This window comes from Oryctolagus cuniculus, chromosome 6 (assembly GCF_964237555.1).
Source record: "Oryctolagus cuniculus chromosome 6, mOryCun1.1, whole genome shotgun sequence".
Classification (NCBI taxonomy): domain Eukaryota; kingdom Metazoa; phylum Chordata; class Mammalia; order Lagomorpha; family Leporidae; genus Oryctolagus; species Oryctolagus cuniculus.
The window spans coordinates 2,441,759-2,461,823 of record NC_091437.1 but is presented as its reverse complement, the minus strand read 5'-3'; the positions used below and the strand labels follow the sequence as shown (position 1 = coordinate 2,461,823).

The window sequence follows — 20,065 nt, the reverse complement described above, 5'->3', positions numbered from 1 at the left end:
TCCATATTTAAAAAAAAAAGAGGTAGTTTCTTTGGTTCACCAGATTGTACATGTGGGAGTGATTGTTTGGGTGTGTGTAAGCATTAAGTAGCCAGGTACATGCAGTGTATTTTATAAATGCTCTTTTTTGAAAAAAGATTATTTATTTATTTGTTTGAGAGGTAGAGACAGAGAGAGAGGTCTTCCATCTACTGGTTCACTCCCCAAATTGCCACAACATCTGGAGCTACGCTGATCCAAAGTCAGGAGACAGGAGCTTCTTCCGGGTGCAGGGGTACAAGGGCTTGGGCCATCTTCTACTGCTTTTCTAGGCCACATTAGAGAGCTGGATTGGAAGAGGAGCAGCCAGAACTAGAACCAGCTCCCATATGGGATGCTGGGACCGCAGGCAGAGGATTAACCTACTGCACCATGGCACTGGCCCCTATAAATGCTTTCAATCAGAAACACCTTTGGATGTGTGCTAGGTTAACACTCATATCTGTTGAATAAACTCAAGGATTAGCTTTAACTCTGAAATCCCAATAGCAAGTTAACCAGGCATTGTAATTGTCCTCAAATATGGGATGATGTCGCTGGCATGACTGGAAATAAGGTAAGGTGAGGAACGTCCTAGGGATGCAAATCCTTCTTGGAGGAGGGGATTTATTTCCACTCTTCACAGTCATATCACGCTTCGCATACCCAGTTTTTAGTTTTGATCGAATTGTTCTGTTGATTTTAGCTGCCTTTCAATGCAGTCTATTCTATTTAAGGCAGGGATAACAACAACACAAATAATAACAACTAACTCTTATGAAGTGTTTTCTAAGACTTGGAACTCGTGTAAGGTCTCTGTGTTGTCTCAGTGAATCCTTGCAGTGCTCCCAAGACCCCAGTGAGGTCATCATTAATGGTCGTCACAAGTTCTTCCATCACTTTCAAGATTTAAACAGCTGCATGCTTGATTTAAAAACAAGAGGCACTTCTCTGAGGCCTATACAACATCTTCGCCTGTACCTCAGTGCATAGTTCTGTACCTCAGTGCCTGTATCTCAGGGCCTGTGGCTGTACTCTTGAGGGTCAGTGATTGCAGGAATGCTTGTTTAACAGTGCCTGTTTGAACCATGGTTACTTTGGGAGTTCCTTTACAGAGAGAGATGTTGAAGCGCAGTTCATAGATGACATTAGTGTATGCTTTGTGGACGTTATTCGGGTAGACACATTGACATCCCACTATGGACAGTGGCTTATTGTTTGTCATGGAATTGGGGGAGTGAGTGCAGGGCAGAGGATCAAAGGCAGGGCCTCCAAGGCATGCATTAGAGCCATTTCTGTTGGGGGGCCTGAGATGTCCCAGGGAACTGAACTGTGACCGGGAGCTCTGGAGTTGGCTCTTGGGAATGCCAGGGTAGATAAAGAGTCTGCAGAAAATAGAATTAAAATATAAGTTCACTTTGGTACAAAGTGTTTGAAGCCCATGCATAGTTTTTTTTTTTAATTAAAATTTTTTAAAAATGTATTTGACAGAAAGACAGAAAGGTCTTCCTTCCGTTGACTCACCCCCAAATGGCCACTATGGCTGGAGCTACGCCAATCTGAAGCCAGGAGCCAGGTGCCTCATCCTGGTCTCCCATGGGGTGCAGGGCCCAAGCACTTAGGCCATCTTCCACTGCACTCCCGGGCCACAGCAGAGAGCTGGACTGGAAGAGGGGCAACCGGGACAGAATTCGGCGCCCCAACTGGGACTAGAACCTGGGGTGCCAGCGCCAGAGGTGGAGGATTAGCCAAGTGTGCCACGGTGCCAGCCCCATAGTTTTTCAATAATCAACATTTTCAGTGACCTTGTGGGACTCTCTGTCGTTGTCTATAGCAGTGTAACCTTATTTCCATCTGTTGCTCTTCTTTCCAGGGGCCACCTCAGCCTCCTGGGCCACTGGGTTTGTTTTCAGGAGTCTCATAACTCGTAGCCTTAGTCCATGGTTTGGGCTCTCAGAAAAGTTAGGTAGCTTTCCTTGGATCTCTTTCCTCACCCACTTACTCCACCCACAGCGTTCCCTGCTGGGGCTGTTCATTGCAGGGCCCATCTCTTGTTCATCTGTTATGGTTTCTATACAACAGGCTGTGCCTTTAAGATATTTCCAAATGAAAAGTATTTTTTAAAGAGTTTACGATGTTTGATAATAGTCAAAAAATGTGTGAGGTGGTGGTTAGAGGTGTATGTGTGTGAAAGAGAAATGGAAACCACTGGAGCAGAGCCCAGAGCTGAGTACAGGAAGAGAGACACTTCAGGGAGTAAGGGAGATGTTCTTTAGAAAAAGTATAGAGTGCATCAAAGAGATCCTCTCTCTCTCCCTGCACCCACCTCAGATTGTCTAATCAACGTGCCTGACACTGTCCTTACACTCTCGAGGAGGACAGTTTGTAGTCACCGCGTCTCTGCTTAGGCATCCACGGCTGACCAGGGTGGGAAGGGCGGGCATGGGGCAGTGCTGGACGGGCCGGGGCAGGGCCATGACTGCTTGTCTGGCTGTCCAGACCCGAGCACAGGCATGTGTGTGACTTTTTGCCTGATGGCGGCAGCTTGGTCTGGGGACTTGGAATAATTAATGCCTGAGGGTTTTGTTGGGCCAGGACGCTCCCCCGAGATAGCTGCTCTGCCATCGGCATCCCCTGCGTGCGCTCCCTGCTGTGCCTGGGGCATGGGCACAGCATGGTCAGGCAGGAAGGTGCTGGCTGGCACCCACCCAGCACTGTGAGTTCTCCTGCCTCGCCAGCCTCGGCTCATGCCCAGAGGGGAGGAGTGCGTCTCTGCGCCTCCCCAGGGCCTGCCCCTGCGGGCTTGAGTGAGAGGTATGAGGTCAGTTCCCTGGGGACAGCATGGCCAGATCATGTGCCAGAGTGCCAGTCTCTCCTCTGGGGGAGCAGCCCTTGTTCAGGGGTGGTGGGAGTGCTGACCAAGGCAGGGGCTGTTCAGAGCATGTGGGCACTGCGCAGGGTGCTGCCAGCCGCAGTCTCGCTCTGCACGTTTATCTCAGCCTCACAGCCTCGCTCTGGTCTCCCTGCCACCTGCCGTGTCCGGCGTACCAGGTGGGCAGCCATGTCCTGACTCTGTACGTTGCTCTGTTCGGATGCCATCTGGACCACATTCCCGGTTAACGTGAGTCAGCTTTGATGACCACAGGCCTGGCAGTTATGATTCAGGAAGAAGAGACAGAAATGCAGTGGAAAGAAAATCCTTTCTTGATTTGCTGTTTTATCCCAGATTAACATGGGAAAAACTACTTAGGATCCAGGTATAGGCTGGTTGAGCGAGGGGAGAGGCAGAGCATTCCTGGCAAGGCTGACGCCTACAGAGCCAACCTTGCCTTGTGATGCACGTGGCCAGGACACCCTCTTGTGTACTCACAGAGAACAGTGAGAGTGTTGGCCATCACCCCTACTGCTGCCCAGGCTCTGTGGCCCATGCTGTGTAAGCACCTGCTCATCCCATGCTGGCAACGCACATCATGCAGGTGTTTGAGTGGCTGAGTGCAGGGGCTCTGCCACTAGACTGCATGGGTTGGAACCCTGCCTGGGTGGTCAGGAGCTGTGTGCTGTGGGGTGAGTGGGCCACCCTCTGTGCTTTTGCCCCCACTCAGAGTTGTTTGTGAACAATGAAGGAGGACTCCAGTGTGGAGGATTCCGGTAGCCAGCATGTGGCCAGATTCTATTGTCTTTTAGCATTGTTTTGTTGTATGCGCTTCCCAAATGAGGAAACCAGGGCTTCAGGTCACCAGGCACCTTCATTAAGGTATTTTGGAAGTGAGCAAAAATCCCAACCAAGTCGTGTCCTCCACTTTCTTCTAGGTGCCACCCACAGAAGCCCCAGGTCAGGGCCATGGAGCTTCCCTCCCCTCTGGTCCTCATAGTGGCCAGCTTGTGCCTTTTCTTCCTTTGGGTCCCGAGTGGATGCTTTCTAAGAGTTACCTTCCCTGACGTGCACCTCATCTGAAACAGGTACATGACGGAGTTACAGAACCTCCGCTCCTCCGTCGCCGTGCTCATGACACCTGCAGGGAGTTCTTTGTGTGCCTGCCTGCCTACTCCCTGCCTGGTATTCTGATGAATGCTGTCTCCCCAGAGGTGGTCCTGCTCTCATGGTGGAGTGATAGTGAGTATCCGTGCTTGGCACGAGGAAGCGCTCAGTAAGTGCTTGGTAAGTGGAAAGATCTGTAGGTGCTTGGGGCATAAGAAGTGCTCAGTAGGTGCTTTGTGAGTAGGTTCTTGCTTAGGGAGGATTCTGGGCAGGGTGTGGGAAGTGCTCAAACCTCTCCTCCACTGGCGGTGATTATGAATCAGGCACAGCAGTGCATCATGGTCTCCGCCCACTCCTTCTCCTTTGGCTTATCTTTCCCAAGTGCTGCTTGGAGTGTGTAACCCCTGCAAGATGATGTCAAGTGACACATCTGATCCAAGTCTGATAGGACCCAGGAAGTGAGCAGGATTTGGGAGAATCCTGTAAGGATCGAGTCAGAGGAAAACACGGGGAGGAGAATCGGAAGTCTTGTGGAGAGGGTGGGTGTTTCATATGCAGAGAGAAGGATCAATACATTATGTGTAGGATATCTAGCTTGTTTTGCCAAGGCATCTGGAACTTTGGGGCTCCTTTTGCTGTGTCTTTAGGTTTCTGGGAGTCGAGGCAACATCATCGCTGACATTCACTGCCTTGCGAAGCCTCCTTCCAAAGCACGGGGTGAGGTGCAGCACACTCAGCTGTGCAGTCTGATCTCACTCCTCATCTAACATCGCCTCCACCACTCCCGGCCTGGCCACGGCATAGAGTGGCCGGCATGCTCTGGGGTCTTGGCAGTCTCACAGTCCCAGCAAACACCAGACAGCTACAACCATGACTTTCCGTGAAATGATAAATGCATTCCACAGGAACAAACACCCCAGTTCCTGTGTTGGCTGTGTAAACCGGGTACCATGATCTGTCCCCCTCAGTTGTCACTTGAAAATGACTGAATACAGGAAAAAACATGCAAAAAACATTTCCTTATATCCAGACCTCTGGCTTTATTTAAATCTCCATAACAATCAGAAAGGTTGAATAAGATGTAGGGTGTTCACAAAGCCTTAAGGTACATTTTATTTTCCTACTCTCATCAGAATCAGCTCAGGTAATTAAAACCCTGGATGGGGAACAGGAACAAGACAGCCAGCGTCAGCTTTGTCCTCTTGGGGCTCTTCTCCAACTCCAGGCACCCCGAGTTTCTCATCTCCATCGTTCTTCTGACTTATGTTGCTGCTGTTTCTGGAAATGCCACCCTGATCACCCTCATCCTGCTGGACCCCCAGCTCCACACCCCCATGTATGTCCTGCTCAGCCAGCTGTCACTCATGGACTTGACTTTGACTTTATCCACCGTCACCAAGATGGCTGCTGACTTCTTCTCCGGGACGCGACAAATCTCAAAGGTCGGCTGTGGGACCCAGATGTTCTTCTACTTGACCTTAGGAGCAGCAGAGAGTGTCCTCCTGACCCTCATGGCCTATGACCGCTATGTGGCCATCTGTAACCCACTGAGATATTGCACGCTCATGAGTCCCAGGGTCTGCCTGCTCATGGTCGCCATGACCTGGGTGGGGAGTTCTCTTGCTTCCTTATCCCATACCATCTATGTAATGCACTTCCCCACGTGCGGCTCCAGGGAGATTCAGCACTTCTTCTGTGAAGTGATGGCCTTCCTGAAGCTCTGCTGTGAGGACACCTCCGTTTATGAGAAAGTGGTGCTCATCACGGGCACAGTATTGCTCCTGATCCCTTTCAGCCTCATCCTGGCTTCCTACGCCCTCATCTTCCTCACTGTCTTCCACATGAACTCCCCTAAAGGGAGGAACAAAGCCCTGGCCACCTGCTCCTCCCACCTCACTGTGGTGAGTCTCTACTTTGGTCCAGCCATGGTCATCTACATGACACCGAGTTCTACTCTTTCCCCAGAGCTGGACAGACATCTCTTTGTACTTGATACCGTAATCACGCCCCTGTTGAACCCTCTGATCTACAGTCTCCGCAACAAGGAAGTAGTGAGGGCTCTGAAGAAGGCCCTGGGGAGACAGCTCGTTTCAAAATAGCCTGGGAACACTTGGCAAACACACGTGTCCCTAGACCAAAAGGCAAATACTGCGTGGGCGTACACTTAGCATCAGGTGTGTTTGTTTCCCTGAGTGTGATAACAGTTGGGAACCTATGACCTTAGAGACCCTGCTGAGATGGCAGGAAGGTGACATGGTCAGTTTTGAAACTAATAGTGGCTGCACCACACCTGGGTCTCTGCACTGTATGTTTCTATAGTGTGTGGAACTGATGTTATGTGATATAGTTCAGGATGTGCTATACTGTCTCATAGTTCATATTAAATGATGTGATGTTATTTGGTTGTGGGGTTTTGGGGAGGTCCTGGCATATATACAGGCACAAGATGGGTCTTCAAAATTTCATGAACAATGTGTATCCCCCCAAAATATTATGCTTTAATTTCAAAAAAAATTTTTCACCAAAAAGCTTGTCTTACTCCTACTTTCCATGAGCTTTATGGAGCATGTGTATGTGAGTGTGTGTCTGTGTGTACATGGCGTCCAGGAGCTGTTATTTCACCTCATGGATCAGCACATACATTTCCTGACACTCCTGCTGTCATGCTCTGTCTCGTGAAGAGTAACATCGGAGAAGGCCAGGTCTGGTCTCTATGCGTTTGCTGCTCTTTCCCAGGATCTAGAGCAATGCCTGCATTGTATCTGGGAGGCCGAGGACATCGGCTACTAACTGCGCTAAGTGCCCACTTCCTTCTTGGTTCTAGTACTGCCTGGTCTAATACTGCCTTTGGTCTGGTTGTAGCCCTAGAGGTCGTCTCCTAAATATGAGTGCTTGGGGTCCAGTAGCTTTGCTGTCCCCCCAGGAGGCAGTGTTAGTCCTTGGCCAGCCACACAGTAGCAGCGTGGCAAACAGTGTTAGCTGTGTGCCACGTGCAGGCAGCACCGTGAGGCAGGTCTTGTGCTGGACTCTTGTTGCACTGTTTGCATTTTAAATGTCAGAACAGCTTCAGTATTCATAGAAAGAACTCACTTTTCACATTTTAACAGTGTAGTTACCCAAAGGAAAGGGTTGAGGTTCTGAGCAAGTTTATAGCTGTTTACTTGTTTTTGCCATGAAAGCAAATAGCGAATGTGAGGTGTGAGAAAGACAGTGTGGGTGGCTTAGAAAAATTCCAGTGAGCCCGTTGGAGCCTCGTCTCAGCTGTGTGTAATTAAAAGGAATGTTGTAGGCTCACATCTGGCAAATGGGGAAGATCTGGGTAGTGTTTTGTTTGAGAGTTTCTCATTTAAGAAGGTTGGGCGAGCAATTCAACAAGTTGCTGCGTAACTCACCTAAAACGCAGTCCAGCTGCTTTCTGGGGGCACGTTGAGAGTTAATTTTGAGGAAAATCACCCCTCAATCCAGACTCAAAGAGGAGCTATGGACCCAGTTTTGCCTCTTGATCTTTTAACTGCACATAATTATTGTGCGTGTTGAGGGAGAAAATGTGGTATTTCAAAGCCTGTGTTCCTTGTGTGTTATCAGATCAGGGTACGGGGCGTATCCATCACCGCAGACATTCTCGATTCTGTGTGCTGGGAACTTTGCAATCCTTTCTACTCCCTGCACTGATGACCATGCCCCCTCCACACCCCTCCTGTGTCTCAAGGCTTCTTCCTCTTGATGTGTTCAGGCGCTTCCTGGTGTCTGATGTCCTGAAGCCTGTTGGCGTGGACACACACACACACACACACACACACACACGAGGGCACATCTGGATGCTGTTGCCTATCTTGCTGAGAAGCAGAAGTGTGGGTTTGCTGTTCTGGTTGTTTGAACATGGCAAACCAGGCTGATTGTGGAACAGCTGGCTCGGCCAGCCCTGACTGGAGATGAGGTCAGTCAGGAGTGTCTCAGGCATGGGCAGGAAGCTCTGCTTTGCTGTCAGTGTGAGGAAAATCCTGAAATACAGAGATGCCCGTTTTGAGCCACACAGAGTTCATGCCGTTCAGTGGAAACAACTTGAACAGGAAGTGTGGTAGAAGTGACAGCCCAAGGATATGTTTGAAGTGTGAGTGAAATGTGTTTTATGGGACAAAGACATAAGCCTCAGCCACTATAGCTCATTGCCCAAGAGATGAAGTAGGGTTCTATCCCTTGTCCCCTGCATCTGAGTTTGGTTTCACATGCCCCTCGTTCTTCCCAGGTGTGGGAATTCACCTCTGCCTGCTGCCCCACACCCCCACTCCTAGCCCACATAAGATACAAAAAAGCCCCTGGGGTCTGGGCCTTCTGCCACGGGTTCAGTCTGTGTACACCCACCTCTGCGGATTTGTTTTCTTTGAGTAAATGTGGTCTGGCCATAAGTTTGTACCATGTCTCCCCTCTGTTCTGCACCCCTTTTTTCTTGGTTTGGTGTCCTGTGTGAGGAGGCACAGTCTGCACCCTTCTTCTTGCAGGTGTCATGGTTTGGTTTGAGTCAATTCTCTGTCTTGTTTGTTCCTGCGTGGGCAGGCCCTACAAATGCTTGTTTCCTCTCACATACTACAAAATGTAATCCTAAGCCTCAAGGTGTTGTTTTTAGCAAAGCAATCTTGGCATTTCAGGCGTGTTCCTGTGGGAATGGCAGGCCTGGGCTGCATCATGGGGCAGGAGGGTGTGTGTCTGGGAGCCACTGACACAGGACAGGGTACATCTGAAAGGGGTGGCCAGGCAGATACAGCTTTCCCCAACCTCGTATTCCTCTCAACATTTACCTTTTGTGGAAATCGTGGGTCTTCCATAGAAACACTGCATTTTTCCTAAAATGTTTGATGAATAAAATAATCAATCCAAGTCCTCCCAAGGTTCTGAATGTCTGTTGCACATATTTTCATGTAAGATAAGTGGTTTTACTTCTCTTCTTCTTCTTCTTCTTCTTCCTCTTCTTCTTCTTCCTCCTCTTCCTCCTCTTCCTCTTCTTCCTCCTCTTCCTCCTCTTCCTCTTCTTCCTCCTCTTCCTCCTCTTCCTCCTCTTCCTCTTCTTCCTCTTCCTCTTCCTCTTCTTCCTCTTCTTCTTCCTCTTCTTCCTCTTCCTCTTCTTCCTTTTCCTCTTCTTCCTCTTCCTCCTCTTCCTCTTCTTCCTCTTCCTCTTCTTCTTCCTCTTCTTCCTCTTCCTCCTCTTCCTCTTCTTCCTCTTCCTCTTCTTCTTCTTCTTCCTCTTCTTCCTCTTCCTCTTCCTCTTCTTCTTCTTCCTCTTCTTCCTCTTCCTCTTCCTTTTCTTCTTCTTCTTCTTTTCTTTTTCTTTTTCTTTTTCTTTTTCTTTTTCTTTTTCTTCTTCCTTGACAGGCAGAGTGGACAGTGAAAGAGACAGAGAAAAAGGTCTTCCTTTTCCGTTGGTTCACCCCCCCAATGACCGCTGTGGCCGGCACGTTGTGCACTGATCCGAAGCCAGGAGCCAGGTGCTTCTCCTGGTCTCCCATGTGGGTGCAGGGCCCAAGGACCTGGGCCATCCTCCACTGCACTCCTGGGCCACAGCAGAGAGCTGGGCAGGAAGAGGAGCAACCGGGACAGAATCCGGCGCCCTGACCGGGACTAGAACCCAGGGTGCTGGCACCGCAGGCAGAGGATTAGCCTAGTGAGCCGTGGCACTGGCTGTTCTTTTGTAATTATTGTTGTTGAATCTCTGACCAATGCTTCTCTCTGGTGTATCATCAGCTGTTTTAGTAGGAACGCTAGAAGTGTTAGAGTTTAGAAAACTTTATGAAGTTGAAATTACTGAAGTAAAACAAATTTATTTCAACTTTATGCAAAATCTTGTCTTTGTTTACTCTAAAACTCATGTCATCAGTTACTGTAAAACACGTATTAAATTACTACAGTTTCCATTCCATTCTCTGGACTGCATCATTCTTATGCCTCCTTTTACTTGTCCCTGTGTGAATTTTGTTATGTTGGGCCAGAGAGAGGAAAGCTCTCCTATGGGTTGAAACCTGAATTATGGATGGGTGCCCTGTGGCGTGTTCATGTCCTGCAATTTGAGAGACGGTCACATTGTTTGGGAAGCCAGGGGGATGAGTGATTGCCTCTTTCCCACACTCTGCTGGGGCGCCGTGCAGATCCCAGCAGCCCTGTCCCAGTGTTTGAATCCCAAAGTTTCTCTGCTAGTAGAGAAGGCAGGTGCTCTTGAGGCCAGCGTCCCTATTGGAGAAGCAGACACGGAAGGGAACTATGCTGAGCCAGGGCTGAGGAATCCCAAGTCCCAGGTGCCATCACCCCTTTGAGGCTCACAGTTTAGGTAAACAACATTGTTGTCTCTGGTCACAGAATCTTTTTTTTTTTTTTTGACAGGCAGAGTGGACAGTGAGAGAGAGAGACAGAGAGAAAGGTCTTCCTTTGCCGTTGGTTCACCCTCCAATGGCCGCCGTGGCCGGTGCACTGCGGCCGGCGCACCGCGCTGATCCGATGGCAGGAGCCAGGAGCCAGGTGCTTTTCCTGGTCTCCCATGGGGTGCAGGGCCCAAGCACCTGGGCCATCCTCCACTGCACTCCCTGGCCACATCAGAGGGCTGGCCCGGAAGAGCGGCAACCGGGACAGAATCCGGTGCCCCAACCGGGACTAGAACCCGGTGTGCCGGCGCTGCAAGGCGGAGGATTAGCCTAGTGAGCCGCGGCGCCAGCCTGGTCACAGAATCTTAACCATCATAGCGGCAGTGGAGTGTTGTTCATGTTCTGTGTCCTTCTGTCTGTCCACTCCTAAGTAGTGAAAAGGACCCATTTATGGATTTGGGTGGAAGGCCTCAAGTTACGAGAGGCTTCCTAGTGCCATAGGGTGAGATGAGATTTTTTTCCATGGAAATTGCTTTACATTTAACAATACCTGTGAAAATAGTGCTTTTTTCTTTTCTGCCATTGCGTGGCTTATTGTTATCTGGTATTGAGCTCTCCCTCCCTGCAGCCTGTTCCGGGTCAAGTCATTAACAACAGTGGTAACCTGAAGTCTGTGATGAGCCTCTTAAGTGTGGGTGGGCGGCTGTGTTGGGGGAAGCTTGGTGTCTCGGGACCTGGTACATCAGGGAGAGATTCTGGCTTTTTCATGCCCAGCCCAGCCCCTCAATCAAATCACAATATCGCCTGCTCATGCTTTATTTTCACGTGCAAACCTGAGGGTTTATACCAGATGTTAAGTTTTCAAACTCCCACACCCAGCGGAGTATCCTGTGGAGCTCATTGAGCCTGACCCACACAAATGCTGAAAAAACAAAGGAAAAAATGAGAATGAGGATGATACTATGAGACCCCCCCCAAAGGAACCCTGCAGCACTCAATAGTAGAAGGTGAAGATGAATAGATTGAATATATGCCAGAAATGGAATTCAGAAAATTAATCATCAGACTACTTAGAAGGAACCAAAAGCAAATTCACAAACTATATGAAAAATTTTCCCATTACATTGAGATATTAAAGAGAAATCAGAATGAAATACTAGAAATGCAGAACTCTATAGATCAAATAAAAATGCAGTGGAAAGTCTTAGCAACAGAGTAAGTGAGACAGAAGAAAGAATATCAGAACTAGAATACAAATTTCTGGAAATTTTATGGTCAGACCAAAAAAAAAGTTAGAAAACTAAAAAACACTGTTGGAGATCTATAAGATACTATCAAATGACCCAAAATACAGGTTCTAGGGTTCCAGAAGGCATGGAAAGAGAGAAAGGATTAGAATGCCTTCTTAATGAAATAACAGAAAACTTTCCCAATTTGGAGAAGGAAACGGACATCCAAGTACAGGAAGCACATAGAACTCCCAATTTCGCGACACATTGTAGTCAAACTCTCCACAGTAAAACATAAAGAAAAGATTCTAAAATGTGCATGAGAGAAATGCCAAATCACATTCAGAGGATCCCCAATTAAACTCATAGCTAACTTCTCATCAGGAACCCTACAGGCTAGGAGAGAATGGCAAGATATATTCCAAGTCCTCCTTGGAGAAAAATACTGTCAGTCCAGAATACTATACTCTGCAAAGCTCTCACTTATGAATGAAGGTGAAATAAAGATCTTCCATGACAAATGGAAATTGAAAGAATTTTTAACCACCACCACCCCACCCCACCCCACCCCCCGGACCTGCAAAAAATACTCAAGGATGTGCTACACAGAGAAACACAGAAACACGGTCATCTGTGAAAGAAGGGGAAGGCAGAAAATCGCCCAGTAAAAATACAAAGGTAACCCAAAGTTAAAAATAGGACTATTAATGGCAGAGCAAAGTTGTTACTTACCAATAGACACCTTGAATGTAAATGGCTTCAACTCTCCAGTTGAAAACACAGACTGGCTGAATGGATTACAAAACAAAACCCATCTATTTGCTATCTACAAGAAGAACATCTCATCAACAAAGATGCACGCAGACTAACAGTGAAAGTTTGCAAAAAGATATTCCAGCCAACAAAAACCAAAAAAGAGCTGATGTAGCCATCATAATATTAGGCATAATAGATTTTAACACAAAAACTGTTAAAAGACACAAAAGAAGGGCACTATGTAATGATTAAGGGATCAGTTCAACAGGAAGAGGTGACTATTAAAAATGTATATGTACCTAATTACAGGGTACCTGGATATTTAAAAGAAATGTTAAGGAATCTAAAGAGAGACATAGACTCTAATGCAACAGTAATAGGGGACTTCAATACTCCACTTTCGGAAATGGACAGAGCAATCAGACAGAAAATCAGCCAAGAAACAGCCGAGTTAATTGACACTATAGACCAAGTGGACCTAACAGATATCTACAGAGCTTTGCACCCTACAGCCAAAGAATACACATTTTTCTCACCAGTGCATGGAACTTTCTTGGGATTAACCACATACTAGGCCATAAAGCAAATCGCAGCAAATTAAAAAAAATCAAAATCATACCATGCATATTCTCTGACCACAATGGAATGAAGCTGGAAATCAGCAACTCAGGAATCCCCAGAACATACGCAAACACATGGAGACTGAACAGCATTCTCCTGAATGAACAGTGGGTCATCAAAGAATCAAAAGAGAAATCAAAAACTTTCTGGAAACAAATGATGATGACAGTACAACATATCAAAACTTATGAGATACAGCAAAAGCAGTGTTAAGAGGAAAGTTTATAGCAATTGGAGTCTACATCAAGAAACTGGAAAGGCACCAAATACATGAGCTATCAGCGCATCTCAAGGATCTAGAAAAACAATAGCAAACCAAATCCAAAACTGATAGGAGAAAAGAAATAATTAAAATTAGGGAAGAAATCAACAAAATTGAAACCAATAAAACAACACAAAAGAGCAGCAAAACAAAAAACTGGTTTTTCTAAAAAATAAATAGAATTGACACACCATTGGCCCAACTAACCAGAAAAAGGAGAGAGAAGACCCAAATTAACAAAATCAGAGATGAAAAAGAAAATGTTGGGAACAGCTGTCTTTGGGAAGCACTGACGGAGGACAGCCCTTGTTCAGACGGTTGGGAACAGCTGTCTTTGGGAAGCACTGACGGAGGACAGCCCTTGTTCAGACGGTTGGGAACAGCTGTCTTTGGGAAGCACTGACGGAGGACAGCCCTTGTTCAGACGGTTGGGAACAGCTGTCTTTGGGAAGCACTGACGGAGGACAGCCCTTGTTCAGACGATTGGGAACAGCTCCCTTAGTTTTTGTCCTCCATTCTTTCTTTCTTTCTTGTTTTCTTCTTCTTTCATTCTGTTTCCTTTTCTTTCTTGAACCAAACAGGAGAGGGGGAAGGGACAGGAGAGAGTGGGTGGCAATGGGAAGAATTACTATGTTCCTAATGTTGTATTTATGAGATATAAATAAATAAATATTTTTTGAGTTGCACTGAGAGGTAAAATTGACCACAGGAGACATCTACACATGGAGGAGGTGACTGGCAGGTGGAGACATTTAGAACTGACCTATTCCTGAAATAATAAAGAGATGAGTTCATCAGGTCCATGCCTGAGACCTTGCATCCTGGGCCGAATTTGAAGATTCCTTCCTGTGAGTCACTTTCTGATGGGAATGTCTGATTTCCGATTCCACTTCAAACTTGTGGGATCCATTATCTGCAGATATTATGCTGTTTCCATTTAGGTCAGTCATAGAGTAGTGACCTCACTGGCTGACTGTGCAACACCATTCAGTAAACATCCTAAATCTATCAGATGTTAACATTTAAATAATTGAATACATAGGCAGAGACAAGGGATAATAAACAAGCAAGTGTATTTGTATTGTGTTATTAGCACTAGTGTAACAATGATATCACACTCAGTTTGTTCAAAGCCACATAAATGGAGCTAGAGTTGGGTCTCGCCCTAGGCTGGGAGATTAGTCTGGTCCAAAGAGTTCCTGCTAGGTAGTTAGACACCGAGAACAAGAGCTCCGAGGTCTGTTCTCCAGTAAAAGACGCTGAGCACAGCTGAAACCATTGGATTTCAGCTCGTGTTTCCTGGGAGGCTCAGTGCAAAAACCACACGGACCATTGAGAAATAGTAAGGCCAGAGCCTCTGTCCCAGGAAGGAGGCAGACACGTGAACAAGGGGTTCTACCAGGCGGAGAGGATACACTCCCTTAGAAAGGGGAAGCTCTGATGGAGCCAGAAGGAGGAAGCCGGTAAACCGAGGGGAGAGCTAAGAGTGGCGTCACAGGACAGCACCACTGACCGGGAGCTTGCAGGCGGCCGCGTCGCTCTGGGACGATGATAAAAGGCGGCGACTCGTCAGCCTGTCTGCGGGTGCAGGCCGAAAGACCCAAACAGCTGCAGTGTGGAGTGTGTTGGAGGTGGGTGGCAGACACGGGGTCAGACAGGTGTGTTAGCACCGTGTCACCATGCAGGGTGTCTTGAATCACATAAATGTTTTGCCATGCATATGCCAGGGTCCTCTGGAAAAAGTTTTTGATACGCGAGGCTCATGGAAACCGGAAATTTGCCTTCCAAGGTTGATTCGGCTGCACCGCTCACCAGAAGCTTCTGACGGACATCAGAGGCCCCACAAGGATCACGCCCCTCTTTCCAGCATAGTTCACACCCTTACAAATGTGACATTAAAGGGGGCACTGTCCTTTCCCCAGTGTGGCTGAAAATGGAAATCCAGAATTCAGAACCAGCGTTCTGTGGGAGAAGCGTTGAGAATCTGGGCGTCTGAATGAAAAGCAGCATCACCTTTTCTGTGTAAGCATCATCCTGCTCCCTAGAACGTTCCGCAGGGCCCACAGCACATCCTTGTTCCTCAAGCTGTAGATGAGAGGGTTCAGCATGGGCGTGATGACAACGTCAACCACAAACAGACGCTGGTCCACCTCGGGGGGCAGGGAGGACCCCGGGGTCATGTAGATGATCATGGCTGGGCCAAAGTAGAGGCTGACCACAGCCAGGTGGGACGAGCAGGTGGCCAGAGCTTTGTTCCTGCCGTCGGGGGAGTTCATGCAGAGCACGGTGAGGAAGATGAGCACGTAGGAGGTGAGGATGAGTCCAAAAGGGATGAGCAGGAAAACGATGCCGGAGGCCAGCACCATCTTCTCGTAGGCAGAGGTGTCCTCACAGGAGAGCCTCAGCAGGGCCATGACCTCACAGAAGAAATGGTGGATTCTCCTGGAGCCACAGGTGGAGAGGTGCATGGCATAGGTTGTGTGCATGAGGGAGATGAGCACACCCCCAGCCCACGACCCCACGGCCATTTGCACACAGACACTCGGGGTCATGATGACTGGGTATCTGAGGGGGCTGCAGATGGCCAAGTAGCGGTCAAAGGCCATGAGAGTCAGAAGAACACACTCGGCCACCCCTAGCATCAAGTAGAGGAAGATTTGAACTCCACAGCCGCTACGGGAAATGCTCCCGTGTCCCGAGAAGAAGTCTGAGGCCATCTTGGGCACGGTGGTGCAGATTAGGGTCAGGTCCATGAGGGCGAGCTGGCTGAGCAGGAAGTACATGGGGGTGTGCAGGCGGGCACTGCCCCAGATCAGCAGGGCCAGGACAGAGTTTCCCATGACGGCCACCCCGAGAAACAGGAGGATGATGCTGACGAAGAGGCCGGGATGCTGGGAGGCAGAGAAGAGGCCCAGGAGAATGAAGTCAGTGGCGGAAGAACCATTTCCTCGCCCCATGTCTTAGTCTGCCATCTAGGACTGGAGGACCATGGCAGAAAAACACACCGGGAGTCACTCTGCCCACGAAACTGTCAAACTGTTGCTGATGTGAATCAATTTCTGCAACTCCTGCTTTTACCAAGTGAAAACAAATATGTTGCAATGTGTTTCAGTGGGGCCGATCGGTGGTCTGATGCCTGTTGCTGTGGAGCCGTGTGATCCAGCACAGACAGGAATGCTGAATGACAGGAATGAAGCCCTCTGTCATCAGCACATTTCTGCATTCTGCGGCACAGTGCGGCCATCATCCCGTGAGGACTACCAGGGTGGATTCTAGTCGATAGGAAAAGCCCCGTACGTGTGCAGGCGTCACATCCAGACGGCACCCAACATTCCCCACAGTGGACCTGGCTGCTCATCTGCCCGTGCGCAGCACCGTGGGACATGGGGTCTCTGCCTAATTCGTGCTTCTAGATTCACCCCCACCAGTACTCTGGTGGTGTTACCTCGTCATCAGGTGTGTGGCGGTCCCTGTGCCCTCCGGGAGTCTCTGCATTCTTCTCCATCCCTCTTTGTATCTTTCTGCCCGTCCATTGAGACATGAAGCTCTGTGGACGATCTACTCCACAGCTGTGGATCCCGTTGAAGCCAGCACCCAGGCCAAACCCCGAGCGTCTGGGCTAAAAGCAGGACGGTGGACTGGGGAGGATGCAGCCAGCCCTTTGGGGACCGTGTTGGCTCCTTAAGCCCAGGTAGTTAATGAGCGCAGGTGTCAGAGAGCCGGACTGCAACCCCCAGGGAGGCTTGGGAGGATGAAGGTTACAGGGTCAGCTGCGTTTGAACCCAGTTTCACTCTCTACAGCTGTGTATCTGGGGAGGTCCTGTCACCTACCAGGCTTCTGTTGCGTCCTCTACAACGTGGAGATACCCACAGGTTGTGTGAGGGTGGGCTGGAAGGACTCACATGGACAGGTGGACGATCCTGGCCTGGTCGCCAGTCTGTTAAGGGGACCCATGAGGGAAAGTGTGGTTCAGCATGGCTGCCATGCATGGGACCTGCATTCGCTGTGGTGTCACTGAGCATGGCTGCTGTCAGTGCATGCAAGTCAACCAAAAATGCCCCCAGTCCTACCTTAAGGCAGAGCCAGACTCATGAGCGGGGGGCTTGGATAATGCTGGGGAAGGGTCTGCCTTAGGGGTGCTGTGTGGAGTGGTGTCAGCACAGCCGGACACACCAGCAGCTGTGGCCTCACCCTCTCCAACCCCACGGAAAACTTCCAGCTGCTGAGAGGAGTCGCCCGGCACTGGCACCGGGTTGGGTCTCACTCCTCAGCCTCACGTTTGTACAGGTTCCAGTGCACGCAGGAGTCTGTGCCCCTTCCCGTTCCTCCAAGTGATTAAGAAATACTTTGAGGCAAAACCCAGCAACGTTCCTGGAAATTTCTAAGAGCTTGGTGGGAATTCTTTTTATTCATCTTGATGTTAAGTGAGGAGCTTGATAAATGTGTTTTATTCATCTCAGTATCAAAGGAATGAGGGGCTTGCTAATAGGTAATAGCGCTTCTCGTACAAATGCTTTCAACTTGTTTTCTGAAGTGACAGTCACTTGCAGGGCAACTGCTATGAGCCTGCACTCTTCCTAGGACTTTGCAAACGTGAGCTCACTCCAGTCTGGGCACACTTGGCCGTGGTGGGTTCTGCACCCTCACCTCTGAACCATAGGATGCTGACTGAAGCTAGAGGTGTTCAGCGGTGTCAGCACATGTGACAGCTGATGAGGGTGGGGCCCTGGGCCCAGGAAATCTGTCTGCAGGGACTCCACCCCACTGCCTGAGCAGGCTCCCTGCTGGTGGCCATGCTGGCTCCTCGACAGGAGCTAGCGGCCTCCACCCCAGCAGGTGGAGCTGGAATGCCCACAGGAAACAGCTCAGAATGCTGGGAGTTCCCCACCGCTCTGGTCAGCCGTGGGTCCTGCGGCTGCACTCACTCACTCACTCACTCACTCACTCACTCACACCTCACACCCCCATGTTCGAGTGTGACTCCGCGCTGAGCTGCAGGTTCACCAGTGCCCTTGGCCAGCCCAGCCCCGATGGGATGTGCCAGGGAGAGAGGGCCAGGCCTGGAAAAGCCGCCGCAGAGCTTGCTTAGTGGAAGACTGCACAGGTAAGAGCGTCCTTTCATTGCGAGGGACTTGAATGCCTGGTGCAAGATTTTGGCTTTGCTGGGAGCATAGAGAGACACGTTGTGATTCTCAGATTAATTGCATTCTGTGTTTCCCAGCATGCTTGTGGCCTCCTCCTTGCAGTCCCTCTTATCAGGGTGGAATGTCCATGGCTGGCAAGCTTCTCCATAGCCAGCCCTGCCGTGGGCTCCATGTGTCCAGCATGGGGCTCGAGGCAGGAAGCACCAGCCAGTGTAGATGGAATAAGGCAGCGGGTGGAGAGCCTATGAGTGTTTCCTGTGAGTGTCAGCAGAGGTGGCCACCTCTGTGGCTCCACGTGGACACCACCAGTGTAGCCGCACCCTCAGGGCTGAGGCCCAGGGCAGCGTCCATGGAGATACATCTTGGAGGGGCCGTGTCTGAGGAGGAGGCACCCGCAGGCTCTCAAGGCCTCAGGTCTCAGACACAGACCCTTCATTATGGTTGGCCCTTAGCTGAGTGAGCCTGCAGGCGGCCTGCCTGGTGCTGCTTTGAGCTGTTTAGTACTGTCCACCTGGGAGAGTCGCCAGCTGGGGCCTCCACTTCCTGACCTGCACAGCAAATGGAGAGGCGGCGTCAGCTGTGAGCATTTCAGAAAGGCTTTGGCCAAGAAAGCAGAGCCGCGGGAGGTGGCCCGGGAGGCGCCCACTCCCCTGGATCAGCATGGGAAGGGTAACAGGATTCACCGGTGCTGCCAATCACGCGCATGGCTGAGACTACTGAGCAGGAACAGGTGTGTGCTTTGCCAGACATTGTCCTGAGGAGCCGAACTCATGAGTGCACGGGGTGGGAGGCTGTGCAGAGTGGGAGCACTGAAACAAGATGTGAGTGAGAGCTGTGAGGTCCAGGTAGAGGACAGGGACCTGGGAGTGTGTGTGTTGGGGAATGGGGTGGGGGAGGAGCCTTCCAGGGAGAGGGAACCTTGTGCATGGCGCCAGGCATTGCTGGAGCTCAGAGCGATGGCAGCACTGGGCCAGGTTGGCCAGGCCGCATTGCTGCTGGGTACAGAATTGATGGTGCACCCTGCAAGCTGTGGGAGAGCCCAGATGAATGATGAGCAGGTGAAGGCAGGTGTGGCACCCAGGGACCACGCTTACAGGCACAGGGGTGGATTGTGATGTAGCCATGGCCCAGGACAGGGGCAGAGGTGCCAGGGCAGGAGGAATGACGGGGAGAAGGTGAGGTGTGTGCATGTCTGAGGGGGTTACAAATGCTGCTCCGTGTGTTCTGCCGGTGCAGGGGACATGGCTCCTGGACGCACTTGCTCTCGCTGTGTTTGCTCTGCTGAGAGACCTGGCATTAGTCTGCGTTTCCTCTGGGGGTTTAGTGTCACAGAAAGCTAGGAGAGCTTGTGGTGCAGACAATTCTTTATTTTCTCCCCTAGCACAACAGTTTGCTTCCTACGTGTAAATATGGAAAAGGGGTGACTGACGGCATGAGCGTCAGCGCAGTGGGCTGAGGAAGGCTCATTACACGCAGGCGCAGACCATGTATTCATTTCTTTAGAATGCAGGTGCCATAAGAGCATTTCACAAAGTTTCTGGGAACGGGAAGTCAGCCATAAGCTTGTCTTGGTGCAGAAAGTTTTGTCATCTGTGCAGAAAAGAGGTCTGCAAAACGTTCTTGGAAATGGGATATTCTGAGAAAGCACAGATTTCAAAATGTTTGCATCACAATAGACGTCTAGTTCCATTCTCCCACAAAGTTGTTG

General features: G+C 49.7%; 1 protein-coding gene, 1 long non-coding RNA gene and 1 pseudogene across 2 annotated transcripts in view; 1 reads left to right on the top strand and 2 right to left on the bottom strand.

Moving 5' to 3' along the window:
* The window catches only part of LOC127485501 (uncharacterized), a 178,624-nt gene that overhangs the window by 88,740 nt on the left and 69,819 nt on the right, over nt 1-20,065 (bottom strand). The gene's annotated exons all lie outside the window — the stretch shown is intronic.
* LOC100354918 (olfactory receptor 2M3) lies at nt 5,047-6,242 on the top strand. Its single transcript, XM_051828573.2, has one exon. It carries the CDS (start codon nt 5,158-5,160, stop codon nt 6,094-6,096), a length of 939 nt encoding a protein of 312 aa, XP_051684533.2. The 5' UTR covers nt 5,047-5,157; the 3' UTR covers nt 6,097-6,242.
* LOC100354662 (olfactory receptor 2V1-like) lies at nt 15,222-16,184 on the bottom strand (annotated as a pseudogene).